The sequence below is a fragment of the Hyposmocoma kahamanoa genome, unplaced genomic scaffold (genome assembly GCF_003589595.1).
Source record: "Hyposmocoma kahamanoa isolate Upper Pololo Valley unplaced genomic scaffold, ASM358959v1 181, whole genome shotgun sequence".
In the NCBI taxonomy this organism is placed as follows: Eukaryota; Metazoa; Arthropoda; class Insecta; order Lepidoptera; family Cosmopterigidae; genus Hyposmocoma; species Hyposmocoma kahamanoa.
In genome coordinates, this window is record NW_020653712.1 from 1,574,442 (window position 1) to 1,591,335 (window position 16,894).

At 35.6% G+C, this 16,894-nt stretch overlaps 2 protein-coding genes across 3 annotated transcripts in view; one reads left to right on the top strand and one right to left on the bottom strand.

Moving 5' to 3' along the window:
* LOC113226057 (phenoloxidase-activating factor 2-like) overlaps positions 1 to 9,600 on the top strand; it is a 21,537-nt gene extending 11,937 nt beyond the window's left edge. Inside the window, exons 4-8 of the mRNA XM_026458569.1 lie at positions 281 to 411; positions 1,868 to 2,097; positions 3,965 to 4,149; positions 6,867 to 7,028; positions 8,368 to 9,600. Of these exons, the coding sequence (XP_026314354.1) occupies positions 281 to 411; positions 1,868 to 2,097; positions 3,965 to 4,149; positions 6,867 to 7,028; positions 8,368 to 8,532 (873 nt within the window). The 3' untranslated portion in view covers positions 8,533 to 9,600. The remainder of the gene's footprint in view (positions 1 to 280; positions 412 to 1,867; positions 2,098 to 3,964; positions 4,150 to 6,866; positions 7,029 to 8,367) is intronic.
* A 3,233-nt stretch (positions 9,601 to 12,833) lies between these two features.
* Positions 12,834 to 16,894, bottom strand: part of LOC113226086 (UDP-glucuronosyltransferase 2B7-like) — a 26,665-nt gene continuing 22,604 nt past the window's right edge. Inside the window, exons 10-11 of one of the 2 annotated variants that reach the window (XM_026458604.1) lie at positions 16,477 to 16,580; positions 12,834 to 13,178 (exon numbers count right to left, since the gene is read on the bottom strand). In XM_026458604.1, the coding sequence (XP_026314389.1) occupies positions 12,961 to 13,178; positions 16,477 to 16,580 (322 nt within the window). In that variant the 3' untranslated portion in view covers positions 12,834 to 12,960. The remainder of the gene's footprint in view (positions 13,179 to 16,476; positions 16,581 to 16,894) is intronic. The other variant, XM_026458605.1, reaches the window with a different exon arrangement.

Below are 16,894 nucleotides of genomic sequence, written 5' to 3' on the forward strand. Positions count from 1 at the left end.
ATTATATTATATTATATTATATTATATTATATTATATTATATTATATATATGAAATATTCATATATTGATAGTGAACAATTAAAGTGACCAATCTAAGCCTCGGCCTGCCTCTGCTCTTGTTGTTATCCCTAAGACAGGCAGACAGGCTCATATTTGTAACATTATTTTAATGTTGAGACCTTATGTACCATATGAAGACAATAAATATATTGAGTATTGAGTATTAATGAACGTTTTTAAAGGATGAACACCCTATCACACCCTTTATCTTCTTTGCAGACGCCAAATCCTCAACCGCTACGCACTGGCTGCGGCTGGCGTAACCCTGAAGGAGTTGGAATGAAGACCATCGGTGATGTACAAGGGGAAGCCAAGTTCGGAGAGTTCCCTTGGACAGTTGCCATCCTTAAGTACGTCATTATGTATTTTCATGGCTCCGTCATCAGCTCGAGTTTATGCGATATGTACCGCCGACAGTGCGAGCTCAGACAAGGCTTTCATTTGCATTCGGTTCCGCACGACTGCACATGGCGGACTACGTTATTTTCACTATAATGTTCATTGTAGTAAAACATAACATTGTAAGCGTTATTTAGACAAACAATCATGCTGCCGAATTGCAGTGATCAATACTAATATAATAACAAGAAAGAAAGAAAGGAAGAAATATTTTTATTCCATAACGAAACAACAGGGCACACATACATTTAACAATTACGAAACATAATAATAATAAGAAAAAAAGCCGAAATAAAATTAATGAAAATAATACATAACAATTAGATAATACACAAAAAAACACAGAAACAGGAAGCAAATAACTATAACAATAAATAATCAAGCGATATATAATAAGGTGTGCATGCTGTGCTGTTACGGAATCCGTCATCCATTCCGCTTTGTGTATTGTCACTGCATGTGCTACGACATTGATTTTCAGTGGATCCGGTAACAGGGAACACAAGACGCGGAACACAATTGACGACACAGACGTGTACAATTTGATATAGTCATGGATAATAGTATAATTATATGGTAAAATAATAGCGTAATTGTAAACAATCGTGCTAATGAAAACAATAATGCAATTGTAAATAATATTGCATTTGTAAATATTAATATTGTAGTAATTAGCATTCAGATATTCTGTTAGTTAGGTAAAGTTAACAACAAAACGCCCATATCTCCGATACATCAGCAGCTATGCTGGAGATTGAACAAATACAAATACGTATTTTTTTAAAAGTAAAACGTGGCGAAGCATTTCCGATAGGGGGCGGTAGGTTGTTCCAGCATTTTTGGGCTGCATAGCAAAAGCCGTGTCGAGGGCATACGAGACGAGAGGCCTATCTAACGTGTATGGACGATAACTTTTTTTAAAAATGATACTAAGTGACACGCCTGTCCAAAAAGTTATAGTGCCACTCAGAGCCTTAAATCCCATAGATCTGAGGGGCACTACAACTGCGCCCGTCACCCTGAGACATAAGTTGACAAGTCCCATGTGCCTGTAATTTCACCAGCACCCTTACCCTTCAAAACCGCTGACATTACTGCTTGGCGGCAGAAATAGGTAAGGTGGCAGTACTTCCCTGGACGAACACTTTCACAAGGAGCTCTACTACTACAATAGAATATACTTGAGCTTGTCATAAAGGTACGAAGGCTGTTTGGACTTAATGACCTCAAACAGCAATGCAGCAAAATGTACCTGGCGACGGGCCTCCATCTTCAACAGATTCTCATTATATCAATTAACTTAAAAATTACAACTGCAGAAATCGGCAAAAACGTGCTTGATCCCTGGTCACTTTTGATGTATATAGATTTTTGGTCATAATTAACTGAACCGTTTAAAAATTTCAGAATAGCGCCTGTTAACGGCAACGACCCTGACAGCCAAAAGCTCAATGTCTACGTCGGTGGAGGATCTCTCATACACCCAAGCGTAGTTTTGACTGCAGCACATCACGTAGACCAGCCCGGATTGATGCGCGTGCGCGCTGGAGAATGGGACACTCAGACCACAAAGGAGATCTATCCTTACCAGGACAGGGATGTGGAGTCGAAGATCATTCATAAGGATTTTAATAGCGGTTTGTAAATGATATTTATTTTAAGTGTTTTGATGATATTAAATTTTTTTTTATGTGAAATTACTCTATTAGTTTGTTATAATTGAAAATGATACAAAGATCGAACACTCAGAAAAAAATCCTCACGAATTTTTCAACGACTTTTTAGCCATAGCGCCGTCTATGAGAAATCTTTGATATTTCGTCACCCAGTTAAATACCTTTACAGCTACCAGCCCCAGCTAGAGATGTTGCTATTCATTGCATTTAAATGTTTGTTGATTTTTGTATTAATAATTATAACAGACTATTTTACTTATTCATTTAAATTTAGCAGCAGTTGAGCTTTTTGTGAATGAGTTCATCCGGCAAAGCATACCATCCAAGATCTGAGGAGCACTGCCATTGCGCCTGTCACCCCGCGACATAGTCCTGACAAGTCCCATGTGTCTTTAATTTCACCAGCACCCAGAGATGGGTTAAAACCCAATCAACGCGCTCGGGGTTTAACTTTTTTACCCAAAGCGCTGGGTTTTAACCCATTTCTGCCCAAAGTCGCGGACAGAAACAGGTAATACGGAATTTGGTATAATTCCATGTTTATTAAAAAGAGGCATCCAATACATAACAAAAAATAGAGACGAAATATCATTCAATTTGTTTGAAAACTATTCTGCCTTATCATTACTGTGACAACTGCGCTCCGATTGGCCAGCCCGAATTCGAAACAATTGACGGGTGTCGTCAATTGTTTCACTTCAATACGAGCAATTAACTTGAGCATTGCTATAATGGACGAAAATTGCAAAATTACGTATTTAATATTTAATTACCGATGAAATTTTATTCCGTTTGTTTTGTAATTAGATGTTTTGTTGTTTTTCCCCACACCACCAAATGGAACAGTACGCCATTATTAATAATATTACCTTTATTACAATAAATACAGAATATTTTTGGAATATACGGCGACGTACACACAGTTGTTGGCGCTGTCTATATTTCAGTGCAAACGAGAGTTGATATTTATAAGTGATGTATGACTGATAAGTTACCAGGAATGTATGGCCCTTATTTCGTCTCTATTTCTGGTTATATACTCGATGCAAAGAGGCAACTGGGTATTGGACCCACCTTACAAATCCTATGGATTCTTATTACTAAGGATGCACATTATGATTCGATATTCGTGAAGGTCGATTCAAGTGCATACGATTTAACGTTTTATTTCAATGGTATTTTCATGCGAGTCGATTCAATAGAAAGACAAATCGAATTGTCTAGATCAGAAACCAATAGGTAAACATTTTGTTTCACATATTCACAACAAAAAATAATCAATAAATTGTTTATTGAATAAGTTATTGTACAAAATAATAACTAAAGACTAATTAAGTGTCACAACATAAAATATAACACATATACCTGAACTAGGAGAATCCCGTAGTAGGTGGATATATGATTAAATTATAAACCAACAATAGTAATAAATAAACAATAAAATACAAATCATAAACTTATATGCTTAAATTAGACAACATGTATTTTGGGATAATTAATAATTTCTCTGTATCATCGTAGGAATTCAGTACTATATGGGAGGGCAACGAACTGTTTGAGAACTGTGGACTTAATAAATAATTACCTTACAGTACCGTACACGACTTATACAGAAGGTCAGTGGGGTAAAGGACAGGGCGGAAGGTAGAAACCTTTAGAACCGCTCGAAAGAATATTTAAGTAGTAAATAGTTATTGCCCTCGTTTTTTTCAGAGTTAGGATCTGTAGTATGCAGGTTAGCAGTCTTCTTAAGTAGTCCATGAGAACAACAACAAAGCCATCGTTTAACACTGAATTACTCTAACAGCAAACTTAACCCCTTTTATAGGCAACCTCTTCTATGACATTGCGTTGATGTTCCTGTCGAAGCCTATGGAGCTAGCCCCAAATGTCGGGCTCGTGTGCTTGCCCCCACCGCGCGAACGTGTTCCTGGAGGTACAAAGTGCGTCGCTTCCGGATGGGGAAAGGACAAATTCGGAACGCAAGGAAAATATCAAGTAATTCTGAAAAAGGTATGTTTTTATTTCTGCCTAACGTGACCAATATTTTTTTCCCGCAGTGCGAAACGCCTGTAAATTTATTATTGTTTTAAAAATAAAAGACATGTTTAGTGTCAAAATAAAAAGAGCTAATATTGTTTAAAGAAACAAAAATTTAATAAAAAGAACTAAGCTCGTGTGGTAACCTATCACCAAGTCGAAAATTTGTTTGTCCGAAGTAACGTTTGTTCGAATTTTCATTACACCGAAAACCGAATTATAACGAAACAGTTCTTCTTTCAGGATATGTTGAATGTTTGTCGCAAAGACACGACTAGGTTCGGTTAGGTTAGGTTAAGTTAGGTTTAAAAGAAAAAACATTTTCCTCTCAAAATGACTTTCGAGGTTGTGAAATTTCGACCAAACGTTATTTCTGGAAAGTCATTTCGGACTACAGATAGGTAACCGTCTCGTGTAGTCTGGTGCTCGATGTCTAGTTGACTGGCTTTATATATTTTTCGCTCTCACGCCATTTAAAAAAAATATTGTTATGTGTGTTCTGTTTTGTGAAACCGGGACACAAATATTTTGGGGACAGCGGTACACGAAGCCTAAAAGTGGTACACTAAGCCTAAAAGCGGGACTACCCCGCTCAAAGCGGGACGTATGGACATGTTATTTATAATATCACAACTTGAATTATAACCGCTTCAAAAAAAGGAGGAGGTATCAATTCGACTGTACTTTTTTGTGTATGTTACGTCATTACTTCGATATTTTGTAAACCGGTTTCAATGATTCTTTTTCTGTTGAAAAGGGAGTGTCTCAATAGTGGTAACATTCAATTCGGGGAAGAATCCGGTTTGTTGAGTTTCCTCTACTTTTCGCTTACCGATTTCAATAAAAATCGAACCTCGTCCAACAGTTTTTTTGCGAAACATAAGTTCAGTACAGTCCCGATGTAGCCCATTGCGATTTTTGGCTGTTCCCAAGATTGAATAGTTTAATTCAAGAAAAATTATATAAATCGACCGAACATCTTTCGACCTTCATGAAAGAGGAATTTTGGCCGAAGGGTGTCATATATCGGCGATTCCGCGGTCGGTTACCTGACACCAGATTGCGCCGCACGTCGCCGATAAGTGAAATCGTGTAGATTAGTTTTTTTTATTATTATATTGTATATATGTTAGTTTTAAGGTATATATAATATAGGTGTATTTTGTTTTTATATTGTTATGTATGTTAGTCTATAAGGTATGTATACATGGGTCTTTTTGTTACCTGATATAAATAAATAAAATAAAATAAAATAAATAAAAGAAATAAATAAATGGATAACCAATGGTCCGAAAAAGGTGTTCTACATTCCTGTATAGATGTAGCTATAAGGAGCGACATAGAGTTGTTAAAACCACCAAATATTAAATAATTTCTGTTTTCGAGTTCCGGATTTCCAGTAATGGTTTTCCTGCATCGTAGACAAAACTACTGACCTAGGAAGTCGAAGTTGGATTTTAAAGTAATTCTAATGGTGCCATCTAAAAAATGCAGCAGATAACTGATCTTTTACCAAAACAGAGAATAAAAAATTAATAAGAATGGTTACTTTACCGCATAATGACGGTCACAATGGCGAAACGGCGACATTTGCTAATAGAAGTTAAGAAAAAAAATTACAATTTTATTTACGAGGGGAATTTTGAGACATTTTGGATTGCATGAGAATCGTTGTGATCGCTCTAAAGATATTTTATTTAAATTAAAAAACAACCACTAGCAGAAATGTCGTATTTTAAAAAGAGAATATTCACACTAGATTATTTTAATACTGTTTATGAAAAAAAAAACTGCTGCACGTTTAGGGCAAGACAATAAAGTGCTATTTTTGACGGCCTTACCCATGTACGGCTATTTATCTTCATAAATAGAATAAAGAGAAGAGTTTCTTTCATCCAGAAATCCGGAATTCGAAAAAAGTAATTAATTAATATTTGGTGGTTTAACAACTCAATGTCGCTCCTTGTAGGTTTATCTATACATGTATCTATATATGTGGAATACCTTTTTCCGACCATTGTTGATAATAAAAAACTTAGAAATTTGTACTGCATAGGCTGTCCGTGATACTTAGATTGAAAGGTGTATTACCCGATAGAGCTGCAGTTAGAATACGCAGCTCTTTCCCTTTAACCTTAATGAATTTACGAGATAGACTGGCGTTAAGCATGGGGAACGCTTCCCTAGCCTGTCTACAAACCGTAAGGGCGCGAGTCCATGATAAGAAAAGTCGCCGGGTCTATACAAGAATCCATGTCGTTTCTACGCACGAACTGTGTACACTGCCTCGGCGCCGGACAAGAAAAAAATCTTGTTTACCCCGGAAACGACGCGCTCTGCCGCTATTACATGGGGCGGGGTGAGGGGCATTGTTAGTAAATGAACGTTGTTGTTGAACGGTGTTGCTTAGTAGTCAACATATTTCTTCCCAGTCGGTTGTAAAACGACAGCTACCTGGAAGACTCGTAATGTACTAGGAAAGCATTCGTAACGTGTGTACATATTCGCCATTTTCTGGTCTGCAACAGACACGATACGTTTTCATGGTTAGATCCGACAAAGTTCTTGTCGTGTACAAGACCATTCTCATCTTTTCTGTAACAGACACGTCGAATTTCTTAGCGTGTATACGCGCCCCAAGGGTTGTTCATGTGTTGTGTTAATATTTATAATTTCATGAAATTTTCCAGGTGGAAGTGCCAGTCGTTGATCGCAACACCTGTCAGAACGCTCTCCGCAGCACGCGGCTTGGGCGGTTCTTCCAATTGCATACCTCTTTCATGTGCGCAGGCAGCGAGGGAAAGGACACGTGTAGAGGCGATGGAGGATCGCCTTTAGTCTGCCCTATTGAGGTAAGCCACCTTTTTAACATCAAGTGACGGGAGAAAGTTGTTCGCCTGGTGGCACGCAACGCGCCTACCTAAAAGAGCGATGCAACAAGATGCGTTGTGTGGCCCTGGCGTTGTTCTATATCGTCGCGTTAGAGAGAAATCTTCGCATACGCGTTTTCACATAATATGCAGTTCGTTTTTACTGATTTTTGTTGAAGAAAAGCTTATATATATATATATATATATATTACTTTACTATATTACTTTAATAACGTATTTGAACAAGAAGTTATATATATATATATATTCAAAAAAAAGTCTATTTTTTTTATTATGTATATTTTCCCTCTTAGTCTAGAAAAGTAGGTATGCCATTAAAAATCCTACAAACCAATTGGCAACAAAATTTCTGCAAAATAAATTAGATTAAAACATCTGTCAGAATAACTCTAAACGTGCATGAATTCTATGTGATGCATTACGCAGAGAATTAGTACGTGCATGCACCATATATGTGGCATCAAGTATAGAACTCATACGTGCGTGTATCACACGTGGGGCACTTGGGAAGAAAGAGAAAATGGGAAAGGGGTTTATGGAAATGATTTTTCCATCCATAAATATTTTAAGATGCCAATTCCAATGTATTTGCAAAATATAAAAAATACAGGTGAGGGGTCAATATCTCAACTCCAGTTCCACAGGAAACGTGTTAATATAATAATAATGGCTTTATATATCCCTTACAACGGTTCAGTTTACTATATAACTTATTCAATTTCTATTTGTTAGTACGGTTAGTATAGTCTTAATTTACAGTTAGTAGTGTTATGTGTAAGGGCCATTTTACCGGTGGAAGCCTCCTTCATCTTCTTCCAACGGACTCTGTCTTGTACCAGTCTTGGCCATAGAGTTCCTGCTACTTCTACGATATCACCATTTCACCTCTTTGATGGCCTGCCTCGTCCCTTTTCTTATAAATCGGGTACCAGTTCGTGGCTATCTGTGACCACCTTCTGCCTGTGACTCTTTGAATATGACCAGCCCATTTCCACTTTAGTTACAACACCCGAGGTACAACGTCTCTTGCCTTTGTGTTTTTTCTCACTACTGAGATTTTAATGCGGTCTTTCAGTTTTATATTCATATAGTTTCTTTCTATCCCTCTTTGGCAGGTTCTTATTTTGTTGAGATGGGACTTTTTGAGTTCGTGTTCGTGTTAATATAAACAATCTAATTTTAATTATTTTTTATGGTGGTAGGCGTTGACATTTTTTATTTTACCTAAGTGCGCGGTGATATTTGGGAAACCTATTGACTTTTTGAAGTATACGTATAAGCATGTCACGTTTGTTTTCAGTATGAGGAGGGCCGCTACATGCAAAGTGGGATCGTCGCGTGGGGTATCGAGTGCGGTACCGGCGTTCCCGGAGTGTACGTGGATGTGTCCAATCTTCGCAACTGGATTGACGACAAGGTCAAGGGGAAAGGCTTCGACACTAGAGGATACACTCATAATATTTAAATAGATTTATTTAAACATGGTTTTTAAGGTTATTCCGTAAATTATTACTAGTTACAGGCTTCTTACCACATACGAATCGTTTTTTGCAATAGAACGGTTACATCATGACATAATATAATAAAATTACACATAGCTGAAGACGTCAAAGTTATACTAAAAATAATCTACGATTATCACTGTGACAGTTCATAAAAATCTACAAAATATGTGCACTAATTTATGTATTTCATAAACTATATTTATAAGTCTTTTTAAAAATTTTGTTTAAGTGAATTCACTAATTTAAAAGTAAAAATAAAACCAAATCAATGTTAATTTGTGACAAATGTGCGGAAAACATTTTTTTTTTCAAAAATTCAATATTTTTTTATGACAACGTGCATAGGTTACTTAATTACACTGCATTTGCTAGAGATGAGGTATATCGACAAAAAGTTTTAATTTAATTATAATCAAAAGTTTCAATTATAAGCAATTGTTAACACTTTTTTAAAACTTATAAATTATATATGATAAATGCTTTTACAAATTTACTACAAAATATATTGAAATTGCATTAGGACTTGAATTATACGTTTTATGCCTTCAGTCTAATACAAAACGGTTCACATATCTATACATCGTTCAGAATACGTAAGAAAATTAAACTATAAGAGACCTTTGCTTCAAAAATCAAATACACTAAAATCTATCGACTTTTCCTCATCTCTATGACAAATGTCAAATGAAGTGCCACATGGATCATCCTAGATAGTGTTTAGTATAAGAGACGTTTCATATACGACAACCGAGAGAAACAATGTGATATCTCGAGAAATATATCACTTTTGATCTCATCAAATAAGTCAATTATAGATTTGAATTTAATATATTAATACGGACAGTTTCTCTAAAGAATTAAAGCGCAAACTAGCCTATCTCGTTTTATTCCATAAAAGCAAATGAATTTCTGCCATCCACTAACTAAAATTCGGCTAAGTGACAAATGGGATATTGCAGACGGCAGATTTATGTACAAACCAAACAAACAAATATGCAATAAATACCACAGGCTAATCTAATCTCGGATGGAGCCACCACTGTGGTGAAATTACAGCCACATGGGACTTGTCAACTTGTGTCAGGGTGACGGGCGCAGTGGCAGTACCCTCAGATCTTTGCGATTTAAGAGTCCAAACACAAAACTGCGATAGGACGTCGCACAGAAATCTACGAGCTCGCACGACGCATCGCAAGAATTTGCGGATTTCTTCGCATCGCGCATTTGTGCGATGTTAATCTTCTTTGTGTTTTTTTTCCTATATTTTCACAGCAGTGCACCACTCTTTTTACGATCCATATCGCTACGAATGGTTACGGGTACCGTGGCAGTGAGATTGCCGCACGAAATGGCGTCGCAGCAATTCGCATCGCGCAGTTTCGCAGTTTTGTGTTTCGACTCTAAAGCTCTGAGTGGTACTGCAACTGTCATGGACAGTCGTGTGGCTTACCTTCAGACGCACGACTTGTTCGTCCCGTCACTTGATATTATGAAAAAAAACTTCGCCGGTCCTGGATAGATATCACTTGTATACATCCATTGGATCAAACCAGTGAACCTGCTTTTGCCATAAATAAAAATAGGTTTCATGTTCTATTTTGTCTGCATAAGGCATTGATTTCGATATCTCCAATGAACACTGCTACAACTTTGTTTTGGTCATACTAATATTATCCTCTTCAAATTTCGTGAAAAAAAAATTAAGCAACAAAAACGAATTTCGAAAAAAAAACAAAAGAACGAATTTTGTGGAAAAAAAAACAAAAATAAAAAATATATTTCTAAAAATTAAGTCGGCGTAGCGTCTATTGGAGGTATCGATTTATTGATTCCTTCTTTTCATTTCGGCAGAGAAAGTTGTACTTGTTTATATTGACGTACAATTGCCTTACAAAGCATTTGTTAGCAGAATCACATTAAGTTACAGTTTTTTTTAAAGTAAAACTGTATGTAGTTGGCCATTTCCGAATTAAAGGTCTGATTTCTGTGGTTATTTTTGCTATTTAAGTATTCGCCAAACAGTTAAATTAAGCGTGATATTAAGCGTTAAGTGTTGTCGCGTTTCTTCATAAAGTTAGGTTTTTGACTTGCACCCCTTTTGACTAGAGCCACAAATATAATCGTGAAATATCATTTAATTTTCCGGTATAATTATACTTAAATATTTAAATACTAAACATTGCTACGTCATCGCGAAGTTTGACAGTCCAACAGCACCAGCGCTAGTCCTCCACCTAGCGGGACAAACAGTGTGCTGGCCAATTCAAGTATTGCGCGAAATATTATGCTGTCCGGATTTATTTTCGGAAGTTATTTGACTTGTATCTCTCTCGCTCTGTTACTGCGATTTATTTTCAAGGTAAAGCCGTAACAAATAATTTAAATGTGTTTTTATATTACTGTAAACCTAAATAAATGGTATGTTTTTTGCACATCAAGCGATAACCATGACAATAGGCTTTTTTAGTATAATAAAATTTGTATTACTTAATTTTTTTTAATAAACTCTTTACAACTTAAGTATTATTTTCTTAAATTTTGAGGTTTACCCCCACGGCCAAGTTCGATACCTCCAATAAACTACGGCAACTTTATTTTTGGACCTATTCTGTTTCTATTTAGTTTTTTGTTTCTTTATTTCTTTTTTCACAATACTCGTTTTCTTGCTTTTTATAATTATTAATACAAAGATCGAACACGACTGAAAAAATCCGTCGATCCGGCCGGATTGGAACCGAGACGTCTTCTAGCAAATCGTGTTTTGATTTTCGTTTCTTTACAAAATTCGGGGAGCATAATTTTATAAATAAATATGGCTGTTTACAAAAACAATACAAAATTACCAATTTGCTACAAAAGGGTTCATTGGAGGTATCGACCTATCACCATCATCATCAATCAAATTCAAAATGTCGTAACTTGCAATAATAGGTACTGAACTTTCAACGTTATACCAATAGCGTAAAGTTTAAATTATAGACCGTAAATTATAGTCCAGAATTTGTTACTTCTTGTTAAGTTAAAAACTATGACCAATCGTTATCGAGGTTTCATAGAGTCTAAAATTATAAATGTGTGAATGTTTTGGCGACAGCGGTTCATATTCGAGGCTAAAAGTGTATACAACCTCAAATGGCTTTGTTTGGTTCCGCATAACATTGAAAATGTTGAATCGATCATTTGGAAAAAATATTTAGTAAAATTGAGGATATGACTGATGCGGTGTGAAAAAGCGATTAATAATTTTCATGATAGAAAAAAAAACAATATTAACTTGAAATTTTAAAAGAAAACCTGTATTCAATAGGTACTTACATACACCCATGATTTTATTTCATATCAACTGAACTAAATAGGACACGTATAGTATACGATATACATTTTCCAAATGGTTTTAAAATTCGTTTGTAAAAAAATCTGAAATAAAGCCAGTGTCCCAGCCGCTCGACCCAAGCAAAATGTACCGTATTAGTACGGGACAAATTTGAATTCAAGCTGAGGTAGTATATCGTACTGCTTTAAAAGTGCAGTTCATTGTTTTTTTTTCCGTGGTAATTACTAACCATCGAGTATATGTATAGCCAGAAAGAGAGTCGAATTAAGGACCATCCATACCTGGCAACCATCGAGTATATAACCAGAAATAGAGACGAAATAAGGGCCATATATTTCTGGTAACACATTAGCGATACAGCTCTTATATATATCAACACTCGTTTGCACTGAAACATAGACGGGCCAACTACTGACCTGTGTGTACGTCTCCGTATATTACAAAAAATATTCTGTACTTATTGTAATAAAGATAATTTCTCTAACAATGCCATGCTGTTCTATTCGGTGGAGTGGGGAAAACAGCAAAACATCTAATTACAAAACAAACGGAATCAAATTTCATCGGTAATTAAATATGACATATGTAATTTTGCAATTTTCCTCCATTATAGCAAAGTTCAAGTTAAACTGGTCGATTTGAAGTGAAACAGTTGACGACACCCGTCAATTGTTTCGAATTCGGGCTGGCCAATCGGAGCGCAGATGTCACTGTAATGATTTGGTAGAATAGTATTCAAACAAATTAAATGACATTTCTTCTCTATTTATGGTTACATACTCGATGTTACTAACATTACTGTGTATGTTTTTCTTTGCTTTTACTATTTAATTTATTGTATGAAAACTGGCAACCCTACAAATGTCATTTTACTCCGTCTTAAAAAAGAGAGATTATAAGTGTGTATGCTACATCGTCGACCTAATCGTCGCTTTCTATCAGGTAAGATGGAGGTCAAATGCGGCACGTATTTACTTATAAAAAATACAAAATGCTTGTATAATCGATATTTTAATGTAATTTTTATTTTTCGGCTATAAGTATTCAAAAGGCGTTATTGCACCTTTTTCTTTCGCCCAGCATTTGTCTTCTGTTTTTCTAATAAACCTTCCTTCTTCTGCATCTCCTGTTTCTTTCCACACAGTACACAACAAAGTTTCTGTACAATTTTCTTCAACACGTACAGTACGACTAAAACGAATGCCACTTGGTCAAGCATCCATCTTTCGTACCATTTGTACAAATACGTTGCCGAACGGAGGTGGTAGGCTCCTGTGGAAATTACAATGGTTAGTGATTGTACCTATGGGTCTGTCGTGTATATCGAGTATATAACAAGAAATAGAGACGAAATGTCATTTAATTTGTTTGAAAACTATTCTGCCAAATCATTACTGTGACAACTGCGCTCCGATTGGCCAGCCCGAATTCGAAACAAACGACGGGTGTCATCAATTGTTTCACTTCAATCGACCAGTTTAACTTGAGCTTTGCGATAATAGATAAAAATTGAAAAATTACATATTTAATATTTAATTACCGATGAAATGTGATTTCGTTTGTTTTGTAATCAGGTGTTTTAGGAAATGAAACTATTTTTCCCGATTTAAATCGCGTATATTTGTTTTTTCAAACAAACCAACGTTTCGGTCCCTTTACAGTTCCCATGGTCACGGTTGACTGAGGTGGTGCAGTCATCAATCAGTTATGTCTAATGTTAATGCAAACCACCCTATTATTTTCACTATAGTTACAATTGTTATTAATAAAATGCCTTATTTAAATTTTAATAATTTTTGGAAAAAAAGTTGTTTTGCTGTTTTTCCCACACCACCGAATGGAATAGCCCCCCATAGTTAGAAATTATTATCTTTATTACAATAAATACAGAATATTTTTGGAATATACGGAGACGTACACACAGGTCAGTTGTTGGCGCTGTACTATTTCATCTTTCTAATATAAAATAATGGTCGACTTAAAGCTTATAGAAATAACGTAATGCTTAAACTAACTGACATTCCGTACGTTAACGATCCCAATAAATTGTATAATTCAGTTTTCAACATAGTGAAACGTGAACGTGATAATGTTTTTAAGTCCAAAATCATAACTATTAATAATTCATTGAAATTTAGTGAATGGGCGACTGTGGGAATTCACAAAAGTAGACAAAGGCTGTATGATCTTTACGATGAAAGAACTTATAACACTAGTAACAGTTTTAATGATTTTGTTAGGAAATATTCGAAAATGTTTAAACGTGTTTGTGTGGCAGCCAAAGCAATGTTTATTAATAATAAAATAAAAAGCAGCGCGAATGTAGTAAAAACGACTTGGAATATTATAAATAGCGAAACTGGAAGGGTCAAACCTCGTAACTTAGATTTTCAACTAAGATTTAATGACAAAATTGTAAACACAGACGCAGAAGTTGCTAAAATATTTGAAAATTTTTTTACCAACATTCCAATTTTGACTACTAATTCGTTAAATTCATCTCCCACGGCCGCTGAATCCTTACTAAAAGAAAATAATGCAGTTAGTATCACTAATTTAAGGTTCCGTCATGTATTTCCAAACGATATTGTTAAAGCCTTTAAGTCTATAAATATAAAAAATACTGCTGATCTTGATGGTCTTTCAGTCAGAGTAATTAGTTCTACAGTTGATTGTATTGCGCCTTACTTAGCCTGTGTCTTTAATAAATGTGTTGATGATGGTGTCTTTCCTGACCTCATGAAGCAAAGTAAAGTTATTCCACTTTTCAAATCTGGTAGTATTTCTGACCCCACCAATTTCAGACCTATATCAATACTACCAACTCTCAGTAAAATATTTGAAAAAATTATTCTAAATCAGATGTGTGCACATTTTTATAGTAATAATTTAATGTCTCCTAAACAATTTGGTTTCACTCGGGGTCGCTCTACAACCGACGCTGGTGTAGAGTTGATTAATCATATATTTGATGCATGGGAAGTCTCATATGATGCTATTGGTGTATTCTGTGACCTTTCCAAGGCTTTTGATTGTGTGCACCATGATACACTGGTCAGGAAACTTCGCCATTATGGTGTGGCGGGACGTGATCTCGACCTTCTTAAATCGTATTTGCGTGGTAGGGTACAGAGGGTCGATGTTAACGGTACGAGATCGTCAGGGTCTGTAATTAGCATGGGTGTCCCTCAAGGTTCAATTCTAGGCCCATTTTTGTTTTTAGTTTATATTAATGATTTACCTAGCCTTATGGAGGGTATAAAACATGAGATAGTATTGTTTGCTGATGATACTTCCTTATTATTTAAAGTTAAAAGGCACCAATGTTCCTATGACGATGTGAACAATGCTATATCTAAAGTAGTTGATTGGTTTGCTGTTAATAACCTACTTCTTAATGAGAAAAAAACAAATTGTGTGAAATTTACATTACCCAATGTTAGAGAGACGGTTACAAACATTGTAGTTAGAAACGAAAAATTGAATCTTGTGGATACAGTTGTATTTCTAGGTATAACGTTAGATGCTAAATTGCAATGGGGTCCCCATATAAGTAAGTTGTCAAAACGGCTCAGCTCTGCAGTGTACGCGATTAAAAAAATAAGGAAACTTTCAGACGTCGAAACCGCTAGATTGGTTTACTTCAGCTACTTTCACAGTCTAATGACATACGGCATTTTGCTTTGGGGTAATGCCGCCGATATCAATAGAATCTTTGTCCTGCAGAAACGTGCAGTTAGGGCAATTTACAATCTGGGCCCCAAAGTATCTTTGAGAGATAAGTTTAAGGAAATTAACATTCTTACACTAGCCTCACAATACATTTATGAAAATATAATTTATGTTAAAAGGAATAGTAATTTCTTTATGAAAAATAGTGACAGACATAACATTAATACGAGGAATAAAAATAAACTAGCTTTTCTTGATAGTCGTCTTCACAAAGTCAAACAATCATTTAAGGGGCAATGTATACGCTTCTATAACAAGATTCCGGTTGATATACAAAATTTGCCTTTCACGAGGTTTAAAACTATAGTGAAACAAAAACTTTATACTAAAGGTTATTATACAACTTCTGCGTACTTGGATGACAAAAATCCGTGGTAGTAACCCGTTTAGCTCATGGAGGTAGTCTCAATCTGATGTTTCAAATAAAAAAATATTGTAAATGTTATTTACAAAGAGCAACCCCTAGAGTTTCTTGCTCATTCTTCTCAGGGGAATCTGCCTTACGAATGAGCGGTAGAGTTTAACCATTGTGACGATTTCAAGTGTAATAATGCTTACCTATGAAATAAAGATTATTTTGATTTTGATTTTGATTTTTAATTTGTGATTTTAGTGCAAACGAGTGTTGATATTTAAATGTGATATAAGGCCCATTTGCCTGATGAGTTGCCAGGGATGGATGGCCCTTATTTCGTCTCTATTTCTAGTTATATACTCGATGGTCATGTATAACACGAAATCAAATATAAAAAAAGAATTTTAAGTTATTATGACAATGAAAGTATACATTATACATAGATAAATAAAAATTATCATCAAATATTCGCTATAGACTCACCTTTGCTTTCGATGGCTAGTTCAACGTAATGTGATATTAATTTAGATGGCGGTTCAGGACGACTATTGAACAGTTTGGAGAGATATTTTGCTCGCTGGTAGTACCTGGAATAATGGGAAGATGAAACTACATTATAAGCTCATAACCGGTTGCGATGATTACTCCCTCTGTCACGTATTGACAAACTCTTTGAGTTGGCGGTTATTGATCTAGGTGTGAAAGTGGTTTTCCACCAGCGAAGCGAGACCTCTCCTAGCCCATCTTCGGTGGGAATGGTCTAGATTGCCGAGGATTGGGCGAGGTGAGAATTGATATATTTGTTGACGTAATAATGAACCATGTTGCTGCTATCCATGGAGTATATAACCAGAAATAGAGACGAAAGAAGGGCCATATAATTATTAATACAAAGATCGAA